The sequence below is a fragment of the Triturus cristatus genome, chromosome 10 (assembly GCF_964204655.1).
Source record: "Triturus cristatus chromosome 10, aTriCri1.1, whole genome shotgun sequence".
Classification (NCBI taxonomy): domain Eukaryota; kingdom Metazoa; phylum Chordata; class Amphibia; order Caudata; family Salamandridae; genus Triturus; species Triturus cristatus.
In genome coordinates this window covers 1,188,039,456-1,188,061,070 of record NC_140593.1, presented here as the reverse complement: position 1 = coordinate 1,188,061,070, position 21,615 = coordinate 1,188,039,456, and the positions used below count along the sequence as shown (strand labels likewise).

Here is a 21,615-nt window from a genome sequence, read left to right as displayed (position 1 = left end):
GTTTGGTGGAGGAAGAGGTGGACAGCGGTTGGCGGATAAGATGTAGGCAGCAGTTGGCAGTTTGGATACCGGCGTTGTGCTCGAGTCTACAACACCGGCGGCGCTGGGTTGCCATGAGAGGTGTGGGCTGCATTGTGTGGAGGTCTTCTGTGGGGATCGTTGGGTTGGGAGAACCTTGTAAACCGTGTTTTTGACTCTACTTCATGCACAGTTGTTGGGAAGCATCCAATAGAGATGTTTTTTTTTTAGCGCTGTGTGGGGACACTGTCTGGGGTGAACTTGCTGCGCAGCAGCGAATCGGAGGGCGGCAGTTGCATGCAGCTCTTGAAAAGGTTTTCTTTTTATGTCAAAGCCTCGGGTGAAAGTTCGCTCACCGGTGTTCCCTGTATCTTTTCTTGTTTTTGTGTTCATTGTTTTTTTTTCTCTATTATGGCTGTGTTAATACTTATTTATGCTCTAGTAGTTGTCTTCAAAGTAACATGGTTTTTTTTTGCATAATGTATGCTTAACTTGCAATCGTCAAGGGAGTTGTGTTCCCTATTACGGTGTTCTTCTGGGAGGTGAATTCCCCTATAGGGAGGTGTGTTTACCCTATTACAGTGTTTTGAGTTTTGGAGTATCATAGGGAGGTGTATTTTCCCTATTACAATGTTCGGTGAGTCTTTGGGAGGTGTTTTCCCCTATAGGGAGGTGTGTTTACCCTATTACAGTTTTCAGAGTTTCATAGGGAGGTGAGTTCCCCTATTACAATGTTCTGTGTGTCTAAGGGAGGTGTATTCCCCAATAGGGAGGTGTGATTCCCCTATTACGTTGTTTTAGTTTCAAAGGGAGGTGTATTCCCCTATAGGGTGGTGTGTTTACCCTATTACTGTTAGTTTGTTGGTGGTGAGTATCCAACTGATTAGTTTCCCTAGGGAGGGGGATGGGGTTCATTTATTTCTTTGCATTCTTTTGCTATAGATATTTTCTTGCGAGTATTTTCTGATTCGATGTATGTATTCGATTTATGTAAGCAAAGTTATTTTGTGCTATCCTGACTTAATGCATTTATATCTTTTTGCTTAGTTTTCCTAAGGAAGGGAGATGTGCTATAACCTATGGTTGTGGGTTGGTGCATCTTCCTTATTACTGTTCTGTCCCTTGCTGCTCAGCCATGAATGATGTCACTTGGAATGTTGAGTGTGTGGGACTGGAGGAGATGGCAGTTGGAAGAGATGGGCTGAGCAGCAGGGAGGCTGCTCCTGGTGGGGCTTTATATGGGCATTACATGGACTTTGTAACTTAACAAATAAACCTACAACTTGTTCTATGTGACCTGTCTACGAGACAATCCTCATTTTAACAAACTGTTATAGTTTTTGTTTGAAAAGCCGAATATAGCCTTATAGCCCGCCGTAGCGGGCTATACCGGCTATTAAAGACCCGCTGCAGCGTTAAAGTCCCGAGCCGAAGGCGAGGGACTTTAACAAAAGCAGCGGGACTTTAATAGCGGTATAGCCCTGCTACGAAGGGCTATAAGGCTATTAGAACATTCTGCCACTAGAGGGCAGAATGTTCTAATAAATTAAACAAAGGTTTCTCGAAGCTCGAGGGGATTTAAATCCCCTCGAGCTTCGAGAGGCTTTTGTAAAACATTGGAATGTTAAAGGCCCGTAGAAGCATGGAGCACTCCATTGTCTACAATGGAGTGCTCCACATTCCAATGTTCTAATAAAGTATATGATGGTGACGATGGTAAATTCCTTCTTCAATTCATAATTGCATCCATCCCTCCCTTTCGGTCTTAGCATGGTCGCGAGCCTATAGCGCGGGTTGTGTTCAGGGTCAGTGATGGGGATCTACAGACTAGATTCATTCTAAGAAGGGGGATTGGGCCACAGACTGCCTGTTAGTGAGAGGCAGACTCCCCTGCGTGGTGCACAGGCTTCAACGAGGAATAATGGGCTTACAATGATGGGATTCTAGGGAGTAATTTGTCATTATGATCATGTCTCCACCCACTTATTGGATGAAGTAAACATTGTCAATTTTCCTAAGGTCCTCGAAAGTGGAAATGGCCCCGTGCTTTTCTTCATCTTAGATGTGGCAGGGAAAATTGTTTTTGATTAAAAAACAGAGAAATGCCGCAGGCCCTGATTTAGTTTGATTGGTTTCTTTGCATTGATATTCTGATTTTGGCCACATATGTGTCCACTCTCTTTAAAGAAAATTCGTAGAATTCTTTGTTACAGTTCCCTAGGACAGCCGGCCACTATTGTTCCAACATATATCAAGGTTGGCAAATCCAATAAGTGTTGCTATTAACAGGAGAGTGCTGGCATGTTGGTTTTGCCAGTGCTTTTTTATTTCACTGATATTATATGGGCCTGAACCATTTTGTAGTAGTTAAATAAAATAAAAAAATTAAAATACATGCTGGTGCATCACAGTGCATAGGTTGTGTGCAGGCCTTGCAGTGAGCGGCTTAGATGACCAGCCTGTGCTCACATATATCTGCATATGTCACCAAGCAAGCGCATAATGCATATGTCTTGATGACTGGCAGCCACCTTGGATTTTTTTAATTTTACAGATGTGATGTGGTTGACATGTTAGAACAATATAACAAAAAAAACGAAATTGTTGTCCGAGGGAGTGCATAATAATTAAAAGCAAAAAGCTGGGAGCACAAGATTTCACATCCACATGTGATGCGCCGAAAGCCAGCGCCATTGTTTGGAGTATTGCTTAAAGGATGAAATATATGTTTTATTCTTGTTACATCCTCATACAACAGCATGAGGAAAGGTTGTTCAGCCTTTTTCGTTAGAATGTGGTGTCCATAGTAGGAAATCTGCCACTAAGGCTCTAACAATTCATAATGGCCTTGCACGTTTTATCCTGACGGTTTGGAAAATCTGGAGTGCCGAATGAATATCGACCCGAGAATATCAATGGAACGCAGCATCGAGGACAGCATGCCCCCAAAAATATTGACAGGTAAGAAAGTCTAGATTTTCTATACCTAACTCCACATATGTGTGTGTACCGATGCGGTCATGTATCTACAAGGTATGTAGACGTGGAGTTAGAAATAGGAAATCCATATTCCCCTATGTGCGCTTACCTTTCGATTCTGTCCTCGATTTTCTTGTGCCACAGTATTCTGGGCGTCGATATGTGTGGTGGCCTGGTGAAGGCCACAACTTGCAGGGAAACACTTGCTGCAAAGAGACCCAGGTACACGGTACGATGCTTAACCGGAAAGACCCCGAGCGGTCTTCCGTAACTTTATTTATATCCCCGAGGCAAGCCCGCCTCGAGGGGTGGGGGATGCATGTATGGTGTATTACATTGTATGGTAGAGGCCGAGTGGCTCTCTACATCCCTCCAACAGTTTAGATAATGTCCACATATCAGTGCTCTCCACTTAAGGCGAGGGGCACATAAAGTCTCTGAGTCTTTGGCTCAGAGCCGGGTTACCTCGCAAACGGGATCCTGCTCCTCTGCTGGAGTCACCTCTGTCCTCCAGGCTCCTGGAGACGGGTTCTTCTCTATAGGCTCGGATTTCCTGGTGGCTGCCTGTGTTGTGCTCTGGTTCACCTTGTTGTCCGTCCTCACGTCTCCTTGGAGATCCCCTCTCCAGCTCTGGCGACCAGTCCGGGGTTTCGTCACCCTCCGTTCCTGTTTCTTCGTTGTCCTGTTCTCCTGCGAGTGTCTCCGGAACCTTCTTGAAATACGCATTCCTCGTCACTCTCGCGTCTCCTCTTCCGGCCGTGATCATAGTTCCTTTTGTTGCTAACACCGTCCACACCTCCGGTTCGAAGGGTGTGCGGAATTTCCATCCCGGGTGTCGATCTTTCACTACCACATGTCTCCCGCTACTAGGTGGTGTTCTCAATCTCTCCGATATTCGCTGGCCTTGTTGTTCGTCTTTTCCCTTCGGCCTTGCACTGCCTCGTCATCGTGTGCTGGTGGGTTCCAGGACGGGTCGGTCGGTATCGCTTCTCGTGGGGCTTCTTTGAAAAGGAGATGGGCTGGGGCGCATTTCGTTGTGCAGTGAGGTGTGTGTCGATAGGCGTCAAGAAACTTGGTCAAGGCTATCTCCACATCTTGTCCTTGTTCTATGGTGATACGCAGGACCCTATTCAGAGTGCGCATCAGTCTCTCAACATTCCCATTCGCCTGTGGCCACAGAGGAGTTATCCGCCGGTGTTTGATCGCTCACTTCGCCAAGTATTCTCTGAATTCTTGGCCTTGGAAGGGCGGCCCGTTGTCCGATCGGATTTCTTTGGGGTTCCGTAGCATGGCGAACGTTTTTTCCAGAGCCATCCGTATGTGTTGGAACGACGTAGACTCCACTATCTCCACTACAGGGAATTTCGTGTAGGCATCCACAAGTACTAGCATTTGTCTCCCATCCGGAAAACTGCCGAAGTCCACACTCACCTTGGACCACGGGTGATGACACGGTTCTTCGGTGAGGACGGGCGCCGCCGGTGGGTCACCCCCTGTGATCGTGCATGCTCGGCATCTCCGTACCAGCTCTTCTACTTTTGTATCCATGGTTGGAAACCAGACTTTGTTCCTGAGTCGTGCCTTGGTTTTCGCCATGCCCTGATGGCCTTCGTGTGCCAGTTGCAGGAAGCGCCCCTGCAATGTTCTCGGGACGACTAGGAGGTGGCCTCTCAGGACTGCGCCACACTCTCCTATGCTTAGCTCATGACGAACTTGCCACAGCTGTTGCTGCGCGTGCTGCTCTTCATCCGTGAGCGTTTTGTTTCCTTCCAGGAACCTCTTCCAGTCGTGAGATGCCATGGCTTTCTTGACCTTGGCCAGGGTCTCGTCCTTGTCTGTGGCTTGGCCAACTTCTTCCAGGGTCACCGCATCCGGGCAAGCATCTCGGACTATCATCTGCACGTACGCGTCGGAGTATCTAACGTCTGTGGGGACGCATGCCGGGGGGAGGTCCTCCGGGTGACGGGATAGGTAGTCCGCAGGGTTGTGGGCTCCTGGGCGGAAAGACACCGTGAATCTGTACTGCTGCAGCTGTACTGCCCATTGTTCAATGCGTGGTGGTGCTAGCCGTGTGGTTCCTCAAAACAGTGGGACTAGTGGCTTGTGGTCCGTGATCACTTTGAAGTCTTGCCCGAACAAGTATAAGTTGGCATGCCCACTTTATTGCCAAGGCTTCTCGTTCTATTTGCGCGTACCTCGTCTCTGTGTCAGAGAGCGCACGACTGGCATAGGCAACTGGTTTCCATGTCTCTCCTTCGTGTTCTTGCAACAGCACTGCTCCAAGGCCCACCGGGCTTGCGTCTACGACCAGTTCAGTCGGCCTTCCGGGGCGGAAATAGGCCATGACCGTGTCGTCTTGCAACGCCGCCTTTATCTTCGCGAATGCTGCATTAGCTTCCACCGTCCATAGCCAGGGCTGGTCACTGCGTGTTAGGACGCGAAGGGGTTCAGACAGGGCAGCTAGTTTTGGGATGAATCTGCCGCAGTACGTTGCCATCCCGAGGAAGCTCCTCACTTCGGTGGGTGACTTGGGGATACTGGCCGACCGCAGGGCAACCGCCTTCTTCGGATCTAGGCCTTCTCGCGTGAACGTGTACCCGAACACGCACTTCTCCTTGTGTAGTGTCAGGCCATGGTCGCTGAGCCGTTGGAGTTTTGCTCTCAATTGGGCGTGATGGTCTTCGAGTGTACACGAGAATACCAGGATATCATCGCTCAGACTGATTACTCCTGTTAGGCCTGACAGCGTTTCCCTAATGGCATTCTGAAATACCTCCGCCGCCGAAGACACTCCAAAGCTGAGCCGCTTGTATCTTCTGAGGCCCACATATGTCGCGAAGGTCGTAATGTACCTGCTGTTTTGTTCTAGCTCCAGCTGGTGGTACCCCGTGTTAAGGTCCAGTTTTGAAAACCATTTAGCGCCATTAAGGTCCGCTATGATGTCGTCCATGGTTGTTGTCACATGGCGTTCTCTTTTGACCACAGCGTTGGGTAGCCTCATATCGACGCATAGCTGAATCGCTCCCGGTTGCTTTGGTTTCGGAGCGACCACTAGCGGAGACACCCAGGGTGTGGGACCAGTGACCTTCTCAATGACGTCTAGCTCTTCGAGCTTTGCCAACTCCGCTTCAACCTGGGGCCTTAAGTTATACGGTATCCTTCGGTGACGTAGGGCTACCGGTTTGATCGTGGGGTCTATGTGGAGCCGAAACTGTTTTCCCTTCAATTTTCCTAGCCCTGTGAAAAGTTCGGGAAACTCCTGCATGATGTCTTCGGCGTGCGCATCATGTACTTCGTTCGTGAAGAACACAAGTCCCAAGTCCTCCGCTGTGTGGCAGCTCAGGAGTGTGCCCTTCCTACCTTCCGTTACGTGGAACCTGGCCGTGGTGGTGCGAGGACCGCTGGTGACCGTCGTCTCAAAGGTACCTCTTAGGGGAAGGGGGTTGACGCCTCCATACGCGTATATTCTTGCTTTGGTCGGTAGCAGGGAGGGTTGGTGCGCCAATGCTTCGAATTGTTGGGAGTCCATGATGTTCACCGTCGCCCCGGTGTCTATGAGCGCCTGGAGATCGGTACCCAGTATCCTGCGCCGGCTTCCCGATTGTCCAACGAAGGAGGCATAGTAAATCTCGTCGTCTTCGTCTTCCAGGTCGAGATTCTGGTGTCCTTTCGCGTCGTCCGGGTCAGCTATTGATAGTTGCCGGACCCTTTGTGTGAACCCTCTCGGTCTTCTTGGGGCAAACCGTGATTGACCACTGCGGCACACCTTCGCGTAGTGATTCAATTTACCACACCGGGAACATTCTCGTCCCTTGGCTCCGCACGTTGCCGTGGGAGGGTGATCTTCTCCGCAATTCCCGCAGGATCCTCCAGGTGGCGGTTTTGCCCTGACTGGTGCGAACGTTGGTCGCCTGTGGTTCACGTCGACGCGTTCTTCCTTAACCTGAGGGGCCCGTGTGCTGCTTTGCGCCGGAGGTGGTTTGTGGAGAGCTGCAGCCATTTCTTCCGCCCTGACGTCAGAAAGTTCATGTGACCTAGCTAGCACAAGAATTTGGTCCATTTTGATGCCGGGCTGACGTAGTATGAGCTTCCTGAGCAGTGTGGATTTGCAGCCCAGTATGATCTGGTTTCTAATCTCCGCTCTCTGGTCGGCGAAGCCGCACGTGGCCGCGAGTCTCCTCAGACGTGCATGAAACATGTCGACTGACTCATCCTCTAATTGTAAGGAGCGTTGAAATTTGAATTTCTCAAAGTGCGGGTTGAGTTGCGGGTCGAAATGCCGATTGAGAGCCGCAACCGCCGCATTGTAATCATCCGTGTTCCCTGTGTTCGGGAGAGTCTCAAATAGATCATAAATCTCTGGTCCCCCATAGAAGATTAGCAGGGAGCGCTTCACTGTGCCGTCCGCTTCACGGGTCCCCGTGTAATAGTTGTTGAGCTGGCCTACCCATGCTCGCCAGCGGGGGGCTGCGGTGGCTGGATCCGCCAATTCGCTGAAAGGCGCGAGCTGGTGGCGGGTTGCTCATGTTTGGCGGCCGGACACTCCGGTGCGCCGAGTATTACACCCGTGAGGATCGGTGGGGCTGGGAGTGCACGTGGCGCCCATGCGTGTGAGCAGCGACAGACTGCCTGGTGCGCGCACTCAGCGTACTCACTCCGATGCAGGGTGTCCCGAATTCCTGAAGCAGTCGGCTCCTGGCGGCTGGCAGGGAGAAGGTGGCCCACTCACATCACCGATGCGACAATCAGCAGCGGCGGGACCCAGCCGTGGCCACCGGGGACCTTGTTGCAGCCAATGCTTGTTGGATGGGCCTTTGCTGTGGCCAATGCGTGTTTGGTGAAGGAACAGCACATGCACGCTGAGGCGTCTTGGCTGCCGGTCTGATTTCCCCTCTGTGCACTGTGGTGCGATGTCCCCGCTCCGCTGACACCAGCGGACGCTCCGGCAGCCACGTGGTCGAGGTAGGCTTTAGCGGATGAGGGTTCAAACCGCGGCGGCTGGTGGAGACGTTATAGCATGCCTGTGCCCGCTGACGGATGCCGGTGAGGCCGCTCTCTGTACTTGGAGCGTGTCTCCGGTGGGGAGGGAGACACGCGGGCCGGCACGGGGAACCAGGTTCACGGGGACGCCTCCGCCGGGAAGCGCAGCTGGGCGCGGAGGATCTCCGGCAATGTGGAGCGTTGCGGGTGGGCTCCGCTGACGCCGCGGCAGCAGCGGCCAGATTACCGAGTGCACGCAGCGGGACTTCCGGCCTCGTCGCCAGTGTGGTGGCCTGGTGAAGGCCACACTTGCAGGGAAACACTTGCTGCAAAGAGACCCAGGTACACGGTACGATGCTTAACCGGAAAGACCCCGAGCGGTCTTCCGTAACTTTATTTATATCCCCGAGGCGAGCCCGCCTCGAGGGGTGGGGGATGCATGTATGGTGTATTACATTGTATGGTAGAGGCCGAGTGGCTCTCTACATCATGCAGTAGTAGAATCGGAAATCCAAAGACTTAATGAAAGTGTTGTCTCTGAGTGAAATTATACGTTATGTCCTGCCTTCTGTAGTTGACTGGCTTGTATCTCTAGCTCAGGCTTGTCGAGAGATAATGGGGCAATTGGAGAATATTAATGGAAGCGAGGAAGTAATTTTCCATTGTATTTCCACTATGTGGGTCCTAGTCCGAGGGATGGTTGGTGGTTTTAATTGTCTTTTACAGTGCATTATTGGTGAATTGTGTTGTTGTATGTAATAGTGCCGACCGGTGCACATGCACCGGTCTGTCCTGGTGCATACAGAGTTCGTTGGCGCTGACCCCTCCCTGCAGGCCAGACTGGGGTGTCCTGTCCTCCTGTTGTAGGCAGAGCTAGGCCCTGCTCTCTTCCTGCAGGCAGAGAGGGCTGTGCTGTGCTCATTTTCACTTTATTTTTCTATCAGGAGTCCCACACTCTGGGGTAGTGCTAAATTGCCCTAAGGATTACAACAGCAGTATGGACAATTGAAGCGAGATATTAATACACAGTATATACTACGAGGTCCCCGAGAGTGGCGTGAGCGTCAGCTCAGAAATTTGAGATTCAGATGGTGGTGGAAAAGGGAGCACGGTTTTTGTTTATGCATGCACTCGCGAAGGTCTGGCCCTCTTTTCTTCTCTCTTTTCACCTTTTTCTTCTTCTTTACCTATATTCATGGTATTACACGATTTACGGGTGCATTTTTCTGTGCACAGTGAATGCTCGGTTCAGGATAGGAGGAGTTGTGAGAGTTCTTGCTGACTGCAATACGCAACACACTGACTTTTGCAGACATTTTTCATCAGAGTTTTGGGACCTAATGCAATGTGGATGAGGGATGGGGAGCAAATAATTGTGTATGTAACAATATTGCAATAATGTGCGTTGGAAAAGGTTTTTTATGGAAAATATATAAAGGTTTTGTAAAGATGGTGTTTGATACATAAAGGGATAAAAGTAAAGATTTGAGGATTATGAGAATTGTAAATAATATTGTGGATATGCCTTTAGTAAAACCTTATTTCGACCGAAAGGCCATAAAAGCAATTATGCAAGTCCCCATTTACAGATATGAACATGATTAAAACATTAAAAAACAACTAAATCATTTTATGTCTGTCTAAGTCCATCACTCTCCAAGGGCAGCTAGACTGTTTGAAACAATAATGTTGGCATATATCACAGTATATTTAGTAAATTCATTTACAGATAAAAACACTAAGAGGAAGTTTTTGTCAACCACGTTCATTATAAATCTATCAGCAAGTAAAATGAACACAGTGCATGAGACTCTTAACTTGTATTAAAGTGCTATGTGCAACTAGAGTTGCAGCAGGGCCATAATATTTAATAAGTAGCTTACATCAGGATATTTAATACAAAAGTGCAAAAATATATCATTAACTATGAACATTGGCCTACACCCATGCTAGCCGAGTTAACACATGCTGGGCAACAAAGAAACAACGTGTGGCTAACCTGCACATCTTTATGTTGTGCAAACTATTGCACTCTAAAATTTGAACGTTAATGATCACAATGTTGTGGTGGACATCTTAAGTAAACTCTTCGTGTGCACCACATGGAGAACAAGAAACCTAAGACCGAATAAACTATATGTAGGCTGGCATTGTATTTCAAAATCCTGTAAGCCTCTACACAATGCCTGCAATTAAAAGGTATTGAAGTATATATTTACCAATGAAAAAAGTAAATAAAAACTATGCAAATGTGTTAATTGTAAATAGTTGGAACTTGTTTCTGGTCGGCCCACTTTGCACTTTGAGCTATAAAAGAAGAAATACAGGTCGTGTGGGATATTGTGTTTAGTTTATGTTTTTGTTTTCCCCCTGATCCCAAGTAGGGAGTACCTTTCTCTCGTGTGGGGTTTAAGCATTGTAGAGATACTGGCTTCATTCAAGGAGTCGGGGAGCAGTCGGAGGTATCCTAGTGCAGGCAGAGCAGGGTTGCCATGTCCTCCTCTTTCAGGCAGAAGTGTGTGGGAGGGATTGGCCTTTTGATGGTAGTGTAGAGTGCTGCTGTACCCCTGATGAATGATGGACTTAACCCAGATCTCTTGACTGGGGGAGAATGTTTGAATCATTCAGCATTCCACCCATCATTTGCTGCAGGTACCCCTTGTAGGACCTGGGGTCTCCAGGCCCTATGGGGCGGTAACGTGACACGAGCGGTCGGGCCACCAAAGGTCTGTGTGTAAAGCAACCATACAACACGCACCTCACATGCGACGAGGAACACACACAATAAGTGACGCCACACTGTAGGAGTTATGTAAATACTCAAGTTTATCCAAGTAGATCACGTTAGATGCAGTTCATGAGGTAGCAGTACATTTCATATGTTGATAATACAATAGCTAGCGATGTACATATCAGTCAGGAGCTATAAAGGCTGTTCATACCACATATGCAATTCATGAATTAACAGTACTGCCTGGGGCACAACTACCACTCACGTAGCTGCACACGCGCGTTGGGCGCGCTAACCGGTGACGACCTCAGAACGGGGCACCTAGCATGGAGAGCTACTTGTGATCTCTGGCACATAGCACTGTAATAGGGAATATAAATAACAGAGCGCTACTCGTAATCAATAGCGTTTAACACTTCAATATGGCATATGAATCACAGAGCGCTATTCGGAATCAATCGCACGTAAGACTTTAAAGCAGGGCATGTAAAAACAAAGCGCCACTCGTAATCAATGACTCTCAGTACTTTGGGACGGAGCATATAACATAAAGGGCCACTCGTAATCAATGACTCTCAGTACCTTGGAGCGGAGCGTATAACATACAGCGCCACTCGTAATCAATGACTCTCAGTACTTTGGGACGGAGCATGTAACATAAAGCGCCACTCGTAATCAATGACTTTCAGTACTTTGGAGCGGAGCTTCCAGCGGGGAGCGCCACGGGACCTGAGGAGCAAGTCTCTGGGCTCCGGTGCAGTTCGTCGGGCACCGCGCTTCAGTACCGCTCGAGGGGGCACACGGAAAGGATCCCTCGGCGGGGTCTCTTCCGTCGCGAAGACAAGGGGGGGGAATCCCACGGAGAGGAATCCCGGCTAAGGGTGCGGTGTGGCTCCCAACCCGCAGGGGGCGCACCGGGGGCGATCTCAGCCTCCGGGCTTACTTCGATATCGGCGTCAGCAGGCGTCCGCTCCCACGATGATGGGGGAACTCGGCCCCGGCCTCGCACACCTCCTCATGCAGCTGCGACGGCAGCGACGGGGCCCCGGGCTTCTCCGCGGGCCTCGTGACACGGCAGGACACTTCTCCAGGCCTCCAGGCCACGGCGGTGAGCGCGCTGGCTTCGTCGTCACCAGGGGGGGGGCTCAAATTAAGGATGGGGTTCTGTGCTCAGCGGAGCATGCTGCCGGGGCTCCCAGACCAGGGCAGGGAGCGCAGGGGTCACAGCGCTAATACCTGGTCGATCCCCGGTGGTTCTCCAGTCAGCTTTGCATCAGGGTTCAGGGGTCAGTCTGGACACGCAGTCTCAGGGCTTGGTGAATAGGTTTTAGAGTTCAGTCTGGACACGCAGTCTCAGTGCTTGGTGAATAGGTTTTAGAGTTCAGTCTGGACACGCAGTCTCAGTGCTTGGTGAATAGGTTTTAGAGTTCAGTCTGGACACGCAGTCTCAGTGCTTGGTTTTGGTTCTCAGCTGTTAGATGAAGTCTTATTGGCGCAGATGTATCTGGCGCCCTTAAGGGGTTCTGTTACAGGGGGTTAGGAATGGAGAGGGCGACTAGATCCTTCCTAGTCAGGCTGGGCAGAGAGTCTCTGGGTCCTCCTACTGCTGGGCAAGATCAGTGGGTTTCACAGGGTCCCTCACTCACTTAAGAGGCAGCACCTAGATCCTGTCACTCTCAGAGGCATAAGTCCCTGGCTAGGCCCTACCGCCTACACTCCTGGTGGATTCTTCCAGCTCTGCTTCACCCCAATGGCCAACTCACCACAAAAGTTTCCCTCCCTCTCTTAAGTAGCCCTAGGTCAGGTGACCTCTGGCCAAGGCGGCAAAAGAAAAACCACACCTCCCTTCTAGAAGGTTCCAGCACATTCCAGGAGCTTCCCCACTCTACCTATGGGACAAAAAAGGCGGGCTGGAGTCGCAACATTGTTGTGGGGTTCCAGCCAGCTCCTGGCAGCTAGGGTGCTACTATGAAAGACCACTCTGCAGTAGCAGGGGCCTGTGGCAGCCATCTTGGGAGAAGGGAGCACCTGCACCTTAACACTGATTGGCAATGAAAAGGCGCCCGGAGACCTAGTCCAACATAAAAATGAGGGTGGAAAAAATGAGGCACGATACAAAAATGGAAGGGGAGACCACCCTAGGGCTGACAGGTCCAACACCCCTAATGAAGGCAGATCTTTTTGGTGTACTGTATTAGTTCAGTATGCAGGCATGTGTACTGTGTTCTGATTGAAGTAAACTTTAAGTTTTAAGTTAAATGTTTGAAACAGATGTTGTTTTGTTTTCCAGTGCGCAACAAACGAAACTTTCCATTTCGACTTGGAAGATTTTTTGATTACGAGCGAAGAGGAGGAGTCTGCAGAGGGCGACTCCCTGCCCGTGGTAAGGAGGAGCTGGGTGGTCTCATCTTTCCAAGACATGCAATATTGAGTCTGCTGTCCTCCCTCCCCACGCCTGTTTTTATGCTTTTAAATTTGTTTTGACATTCGAAAATATGAGGAGTGGTGGTGTTGCCCCAGTGGGGGGAGAGGTGGTTAGTGCAGAGCCAGGAGGGCAGTTCTCCAAATGTTTGTATAGCTGCTGCTTTGTCTTCCAGTTGCAGGCATTTCATAGTGTGAGCGCAGGACCTGTCCTCCTTCGCAGTGACCAGAACGGTGCTGACCACCTAAAGCATGTAGTAGAACTGTGGTCCTGAAGAAGATCAAGGAAGGTGATATTATTCCCCCAATGTGCAGAAGGTCCTTCAGGGCAGGGGAACCTTATGACTGAGTGGACCCCGACTGAATCATTGCTGCAGTCTGGGGACCCCCCATTGACTCATTATTGAAAGCTGTGATTTCAACTTCAAAACAATACACATAATACAAAAAGACAAAAAACCCTCAAATATTGAAATATTTTGTTCAATTCACAATCAAATATGGAAAACACTTTCAATGTTGCTTCTTTATTTGAATATATGTTCTGCATTTTAATGTATTTATTTTAATATTACTTAATTTGTTAGCACAGTCGCAGAACCCTGATTAGGCCTCGGTACCCCCAGGGGTCCTTGGAGCACAGTTTAAGTTTTAAGAACCACTGCTTTTGGGAGTTTATTTCAGATCTATTTTACTTCACTCTACACTGGTATTGAAAGAGAGAACAGATCTTTAAACCATTAGGAATCTAATAATTCTGAATTTTGGTAAATTCACATTGTAGTTTAAATGCTCTGCAGCCAGTCATGAAAAGCTTTATTCGACGATTAGTCATAAAAGCAAGATCCATTACAAAATAAATAAACAATTATAAAAAAATTGTTAAAAAAAGGTGGGAATTTTTTCCCCTCCCATTGAAGAACTATAAAAAGAATAAAATGCACTACAGTATTCAGGTGTGCATATTCTGTATGAATAGAAAATAGAGCTGATGCTTATTTTATTACACAATCCATCAACATAATCCTATAGAATTCTTCAGTATAATCAATGTGCGGGAAAAACACGAGGTGCAATAACTTTATATATTAATTCATGAAATTATAGCAGATATATAAAGACTGGTCATCTGATACAATCTACATACAAAACTGTTAGATCAAGCGTTCTAGCAAATTTCTTAATTTATTGCCAGATGAATCCATTCATATCTCAACGTTTTGAGTCCCTTTGCATAAATGGTTAGGCAAATAAATCAATAGACTCTCTCCTGGAAAAGGTGATCTCAAACAATTCAGGAGTCCTCTTGGGGTTTGAAGAGCTTCCGCCACTATGAGAAATGTCCCAAATTGTCCCTTATACAGCCATCATATTGTGGTATTATCTTATGCATAGCACTGGTTCAATGCCAGCCACAATACTTTTCAACTTCTTTCTTAAACCCTAGGATATGGCTCGCTGAAGTGGGGTGGGTCTGCAGAGACTCATATAGACGCCGTCCCTGTGCGTTGACGTCAGTTTCATGTTTTGTGTGCCCTTGGACACAGATCCAGAGCCCCACTCATAACTCCTGTAGATTTTCACCGACCCTGAAGTTCGCAGAACTGTTACAGTGTGCCACGGAAGTGTCTCCCCCAAGACCAGAGTCTTTAAGCTGTGCTGTGACTACAGCAAGAGGATGCCAGGCAGGCATCTGCACCATAGGCTGTGGTGCCTTGGCCCCGGTAATGACTCGAAGTTATGCAACACATGCTGACCATGGAGTGGGTGGTGAATCTCTGCGTCAAGGATTGCTAGAGAGTTCACACTGTAAACAACGGATGGTCCCGTCCTTGCAGAGGAGGCAGAGATCTCATACTGCAGACAGACCTAAGCGATGATGAAGGAGCGAAGGATTCACCGGGGTCCAGCTGACCCCCAAGAGCTGGGTGGTGCGGCCTCTCAATGCAGGCATAGTACCCCCAGGGGCACCCCGCTGTCCCCCCTCCCCCATAATAGGTTACCCAAATGACACACACAAGACAGTTGGTGTTGGGTAACAATGCTGCAGGTTTATTACATAATTCCAGAATATGTAATGGGTGGGTTATCTTACGGGCGATCCAAGGGCAGGCAACCATCTGGGTCGCCTGCCCGCCTGATGAGCCGGGCAGCGCGGGAGCGATGCCCGCCGGTGCTGCCCTCCCGGTGATTCTTTCTACGATCACGTGCCGTTGGTAATTCTACTCACGCCCCCCCTCTCGGGGCGGAGCGTCCCATAGCAAGCCCCCGGTTGTTCAGGCCCACAACCGCCCGCAGGACTAGCGGGGCGCCGACACGGCTTCCGGGACCTCCCTTGAGGCTCCTCGGTTTTGGCTCAGGCACCCCCTATGGTGCCGCACAGAGGTACCCTTTGTACCGGCCTGCTTCCAGATCGCCCTGTAACTCCGCCTGCAACGAAAAAGAAAAATATTACAACGCTCAGAAACCCCCCCCCCCACCCAACGCCTACGCCGGGTAAGCGGTAGGGAGGGAAATGGCGAGGTGGGCGACAAAGAGGTCGCCAGGAGGGTGGGGGAAGGCTAAATAGCCTCCCCCTCACACCAGGGCCAGGAAGTGACACGCATTGCGCGTCACTTCCGGCCAGCCCGAGGAGGGGGCTCAGGTCTGCGTCCCCGCCCCCCCCAGTGGGAGGGGGTGTGGAGGGGTGACCGGTGCCCCGGGGGCACTAAGGCGCCGACCGCCGATTGGCCCCCTGCGGGGGCCGCGGTCAGCGGCATAGTACCCCCAGGGGCACCCCGCTGTCCCCCCTCCCCCATAATAGGTTACCCAAATGACACACACAAGACAGTTGGTGTTGGGTAACAATGCTGCAGGTTTATTACATAATTCCAGAATATGTAATGGGTGGGTTATCTTACGGGCGATCCAAGGGCAGGCAACCATCTGGGTCGCCTGCCCGCCTGATGAGCCGGGCAGCGCGGGAGCGATGCCCGCCGGTGCTGCCCTCCCGGTGATTCTTTCTACGATCACGTGCCGTTGGTAATTCTACTCACGCCCCCCCTCTCGGGGTTGAGCGTCGCATAGCAAGCCCCCGGTTGTTCAGGCCCACAACCGCTCGCAGGACTAGCGGGGCGCCGACACGGCTTCCGGGACCTCCCTTGAGGCTCCTCGGTTTTGGCTCAGGCACCCCCTATGGTGCCGCGCAGAGGTACCCTTTGTACCGGCCTGCTTCCAGATCGCCCTGTAACTCCGCCACAGCCCTGGAGGCGGCTAACCGTCGCAGCCAGGGCCCCCACCAACCCGCTATAGTCTTACCTGCAACCTCTCCTAACTAGGGCTTCCTGCAACTAGCCGGAAGGGAACCCTCCTAGCAGAAAGAAGAGTTTGAAATTCTGCCACCTCCTGACAGTGTGACAGTGCTAGCGGGACTCAACCCTGTGAGATCCCTTATATCCACAGCCCCAGGCTTACCAGTGAGCTATAGCTCCTGGTGTTGTAGATGGCCCCATCTATGTCCCCAAAGCCCGAGACGCCATCCCAATCGGATAGGGTCTGCTGAAATAAAGGACCCGTTGGGCCTGCGAAGAAGTGCCAAGAACTATTCGCCCCCCATGCGGGAAGGTTACCCTCTTCACACTTCTGGGCCTGCCCGCTTAGGCTATTATGGCGAGAAGGGTTTTACTTAACCTTTGGACAGTCCCCTCTGATTGCTAAACCTGGAGCACAGGAGAGCTCCTGGCTGCCAGCGCATGACCATGGGCCAGGGGCGACTCTTGCCCCTGCCCACCAACCCTTATTCCTTATGGGAGTTATGCCCCTACAGATCCCTCAGTGATGAAACCCCCTAGGCATACCAGCTGCGTGAATCTGACTGGCTTAAGCATGGCGCGCTGTCAGTAAAGTTCAAGCCTTGAGGATTGACTAAGTCCTACTTCGCCCCTCTACAAACCCAAAGCATCCCCAGCGGTGCCAAATCCCTGCTCCGTTGAAGTGGCGATTTAGTGCACCCTGGGCGAGACAAATGTTCTATTGACATAATGTCCCTATGTGTTTGCCCCGCTGACACCCCAGTTATTGGAACAGCAGCACCATATGTTGGCTGGCAGTGCCCCCTGAGCGCGGTAAAAGTGTCCGTAAACCAGGATCCCAGTCTCCTGCAGCTGCAGTACACGACCAGTGAATCCAGTGGGGGTTACCCCCAACCACAATGGTCCTCTAGCCATTAAGAAAAGCCCTATTTTACCTGGGCCTATCTCCACTGATGGTGGTTTCACCCAGCTGTAAGGCCAGGGGCCCGCCTATGGAGCCTGTTTCCTTGTTTTGCTACTCGGCCCCCTTATGGGTAGGCCTCAGAGTTAGGGCAACGCGTGTGCTCCCAGGGCACGGAGCTGCTGGAGAGCAGATGTCTGTTACCCACACGCTGATACTTTATCTGTTGCTAAATGTCCTACCGCTCGAAGCTATCCAAGAACCGTCGACTTCGTATTCCCAGTGGTGGCAGGACCTGCATGGTAACTCCCCCCAGCGTAGCTATCGCTTATCTGTGATGCTGAAGCAGGAGATGCCCCCTTAGTCTCAAGTTCTAACCCCTAGAGGAGAACTTAGGGGGGCAGACAAGTCTGTGGGAACCAGCCTGAAATTTTTTAACGACCGCACACTTGCTATAGAACAACTATACCACCCACCGGCCGCCCTAGCTAAGCGCGGGTGGTAGGTCTTCATTGAAGCAGCCCGAAATCTGTCTTTGGTTGCAGGGGGGTGCCCCCCCACGTGCATCTGGACCTATTTCTATATGGTTCCTTCAGTTACTCCTCGTGCAGGCCTAACTCTCAGTTGTGGTGCCCAGTTCAGTGTGCTGCAGGCTGGTGCTGTGCGTCTTCTCACATGGTTTCCAAATGGGCTCACACTCCCCTACAACCCCCCAGTGCCGATGGCTTAACGAGGCTTGAGAGTAGGCCTAGGTGTTTCCCTTCAGTGAATAGCAGGCTCGCCCTTGGCGTGTGCTGCGGGCACCGTGACGTAAGTAACGTGGCATGCGGGTAGTCCCATGCTACTGTTCTCTGCCTGACACCCCCCAGGGCGCTGTGCTTACAGCCTGCCCTATCCAGGGGCCCCTCTTATTCCCACTGACCTGCACGGATGCTGGGGCGGGGGGTCCTGGGAAACAATGACCGGCTGAGTGGTCACTTGCAACCCAATCGGGTTGTTTACCAGGCAGAAGTTGTATTGCATAATCGCAACCTACATGGTTCTACGGAACCCTGTATACTTCTTCAGCTGGCGACAGTGGCTATAAACTATTGCATAACCCAAGCCTGTTGGGTCATCCTGACTATATCCAGGCTGCCCCGACTCGTGGCAGACCGTCCTCAGCGCCAGGTTGCAATCCGCTCGCGAGCGGCGCACCCGCAACCACTAGGTCAATCACGCCGGTAACCTCGTGCCGTGATTTTGGCCCTAGTGAGGATAATAACTACCATTCTCTCTCGGTTGCATTGCCCTTCCCGACTAGGCACCCACCTGTGTGCCTAGGTTACAGTTAGATATGTGTGGTTTCCCCCATATCTGTGCCACTTTGAGTGACAGATGAAGGCCGGCCGGGGCAGAGTTGCGGGCTTAAGCATACCTCATTTAGACTGTCAGCAGCAACCCATGTTTGACTGTTACTAACATGGCAATGACCTTTCTATGCTAGGACTATCCCCACTCTGGTCCACCCGTCCCGAGGACTGATGTGCTTGGGAGCGCGAACCGTAAGCAATGGGGGTGGGTGTCAAGACAACAACAGCGACCAACGACCCAGGCACCCTTTCAGCCAAAAGGTTGGAGACGAGGGACACGTGGTGTCAGGATCGGCCTGCACGACCCTTGCTGTAAATAGCACTTTTATATCGCGCGAACTCGACCCAAAGGTATAGCAGCGCTGTGCATGAGCACCATATTTACACACATATTCGGGCACGGGAGTGAGATCATGAGCCGCCAGGTCCGCGACCCTCGGAAACCCAGGCATACCAGGTCCAGCAGCTCGCATACATATTCGGGCACGACGATATTCACTGATTTACCCGGCGTCACAAACCCCAGCGCGAACTTGAACCGAAGGTATTGGCGCACAGTTCGTGAGCACCGTAATTACATACTTAATCGGGCACGGGCACTTTAAGTGCTCTGCCCGGAGTCACCGCGTTACGCGCTCGGCGGTATATGGAGCGCAGTCCATACGCCCCGTGTCTACATACCTATTCGGGCACGGTAGTGGGATCACGAGCCGCCCAAACTCGCGACCCTCGGGGGCCCAGGTAGACCAGGCCCAGCAGCACGGCTGCATATCTGGGCATTGGGTGATCAGTGATTTGCCCAGCATCACAACAACAGCGCGAACTCGATCCGAAGGTAATGGCACGCAGTTCATGAGCACCGCATATACCTACATCCTCAGGCATGTGGATATTAAATTATCAGCCCAGAGTCACAGCGTGACCCGCCCGAAGGTGTATGGAGTGCAGTGCATGAGCCCCGTATTGACATACCTATTCGGGCACGGTGGATTAGTGATTAGCGCAAACGGTAATACGCTCAAAATTATTAGAGCGCCGGACACGAGCACCGGCCAGGTAACCCACTCGGGTGCAGGGGGTGTCGTGATGGCCGGCATCACCTGATGCGCACGAATGTGGACACAAGCAAATTCTTGTGAATAAAACATGCACTTGTATCATGTGTCTGCTTTATAGGAAGCCAGCCAATACATGTTGCCTACTTATCTAGCACATGACCGTACTTACTCCCGAAAACTAAGATGATTGCGTGGAGCGTCCGTTCATGAGAACGCGCAATTTGGAGCGCTGGACCCAAGCTACCTGCCGCACATGCATGCGCGGGGCACGTCGAAGTTCCTTAAACATTGATGTGCGCCAACGTATTGGAGCGCCGTATACGAGCGCCGTGCCCCATGACTTGAGGTGGAAGGGGGTGTCGCAATGACCTGGATCGCCTAATGTGCGCGAATATGGGCACGAGCGACGTCACGTGAACAATGCATACACCCGAATCCTAAATCCGTCTTATCGGCAGCCCGTGCATATTTACAAAATGCCAACCCGACCCGAAGGAATTTGCGGCAGATTCATCCCCGAAGCATGCATCTGCCTTAACAATTGCAATCTACGCATCGCTCATCAGCCCATATGGCAGCCCACCAATGCCTGTTGTACACTATATAGCGCGAAATCACCCCGAGGTATTGGAGCGCCTTACATGAGCATCATATTCACCTTACACAGAGCACAGGGAGAGCGCTTTACGCGAGCGACGTATTTACATTACACAAGGCACTGGGGGTTCAATACCGTAATAAACGATCGAATACGAAATTGACCCGAGGTTATCATACAGAATCAAGCACGCGGTGCCGGGAATGGTTCTACAGTGTTAAGAGCGCTTACCCAGTGCGACGTTCAAATTAAAGCGTCGGGTGCAGTGTAAAGGAGGGCTGTGTGCAAGTAAATTCTCGCGCGCGAGGGCGCCCCTGCGGTATTATGGAGCGCTGCAGCATTCACAATACCTCCAAGGCACCAAAGTCCAGCAAGCCTCTTTAAATTTAGGCCCACCGTGACGCGAACGCGCCCCCGAGACACGAGAAGGTATTGGAGCGAAATCTTGTGAACAATGCAAGCACTGGTATCATGGATCTGCCTACATAAGCAGCCAGCAATTACATGTTGCATATTTATATAGCGTGGACTCGACCCGACAGTCTTGGAGCGCTTTACATGAGTGCCGTATATTACATTACACATCCAGGTACTGGGCGCTTAATTCCAAAGTACAATATTACGTGATCGAGTGTATTGGAGCAAAATCTTGCGAGCAATGCATGCACTGGTATCATGGATCCGCCTATATAGGCCGCCAGCAAGTACATGTTGCATATTTATCTAGCGCGAACTCGACCCGAAGGTATTGGAGCGCTTTACGTGATCGAGTGTACCAGATCACACGAGCCAGCAATTACATGTTGCATATTTATATAGCGCGGCCTCGACCCGAAGGTATTGGAGCGCTTTACATGCGTGCCGTATTTACATTACACATCCAGGCCCTGGGCTCTTAATTCAAAATACAATATTACGTGATCGAGTGTACCAGATCACACGAGCACCGCACCCGATTATCCATTGAGGTGCGGGGGGTTTACTAATGGCCGAAATGCGGACGCGACCCCGCGGGCCGGAACTGATTCCCTAAACCAGCGTCCAGCTCGCAGGTTACAACGCCTGGCAAAACCTAACGGCTCCCACCCGGTACAGGGTATGCGGCTTATTGGCCGGTTGCTCCCCCAATCATTTCCTTGCACGCCAGGGCTGTCGCCATAGCGAACTATACCCCGTGGGACGAACGGCTGACGGACACGATCGATTCAGTGTGTGCTCGACCGGACTCCAGCAGCTGCTCTTTTGGACTCCCGCACCGGTCCGGGTGCTGCGGACGGGAGTCTAGGG

The 21,615-nt window shown here is 51.0% G+C and overlaps 1 protein-coding gene across 1 annotated transcript in view; it reads left to right on the top strand.

Annotated features, from left to right (window-relative positions):
* Window positions 1-21,615, top strand: part of LOC146796999 (uncharacterized) — a 233,198-nt gene that overhangs the window by 175,748 nt on the left and 35,835 nt on the right. The window contains exon 21 of the mRNA XM_085629585.1: window positions 12,999-13,091. Within this exon, the coding sequence (XP_085485711.1) occupies window positions 12,999-13,091 (93 nt within the window). The remainder of the gene's footprint in view (window positions 1-12,998; window positions 13,092-21,615) is intronic.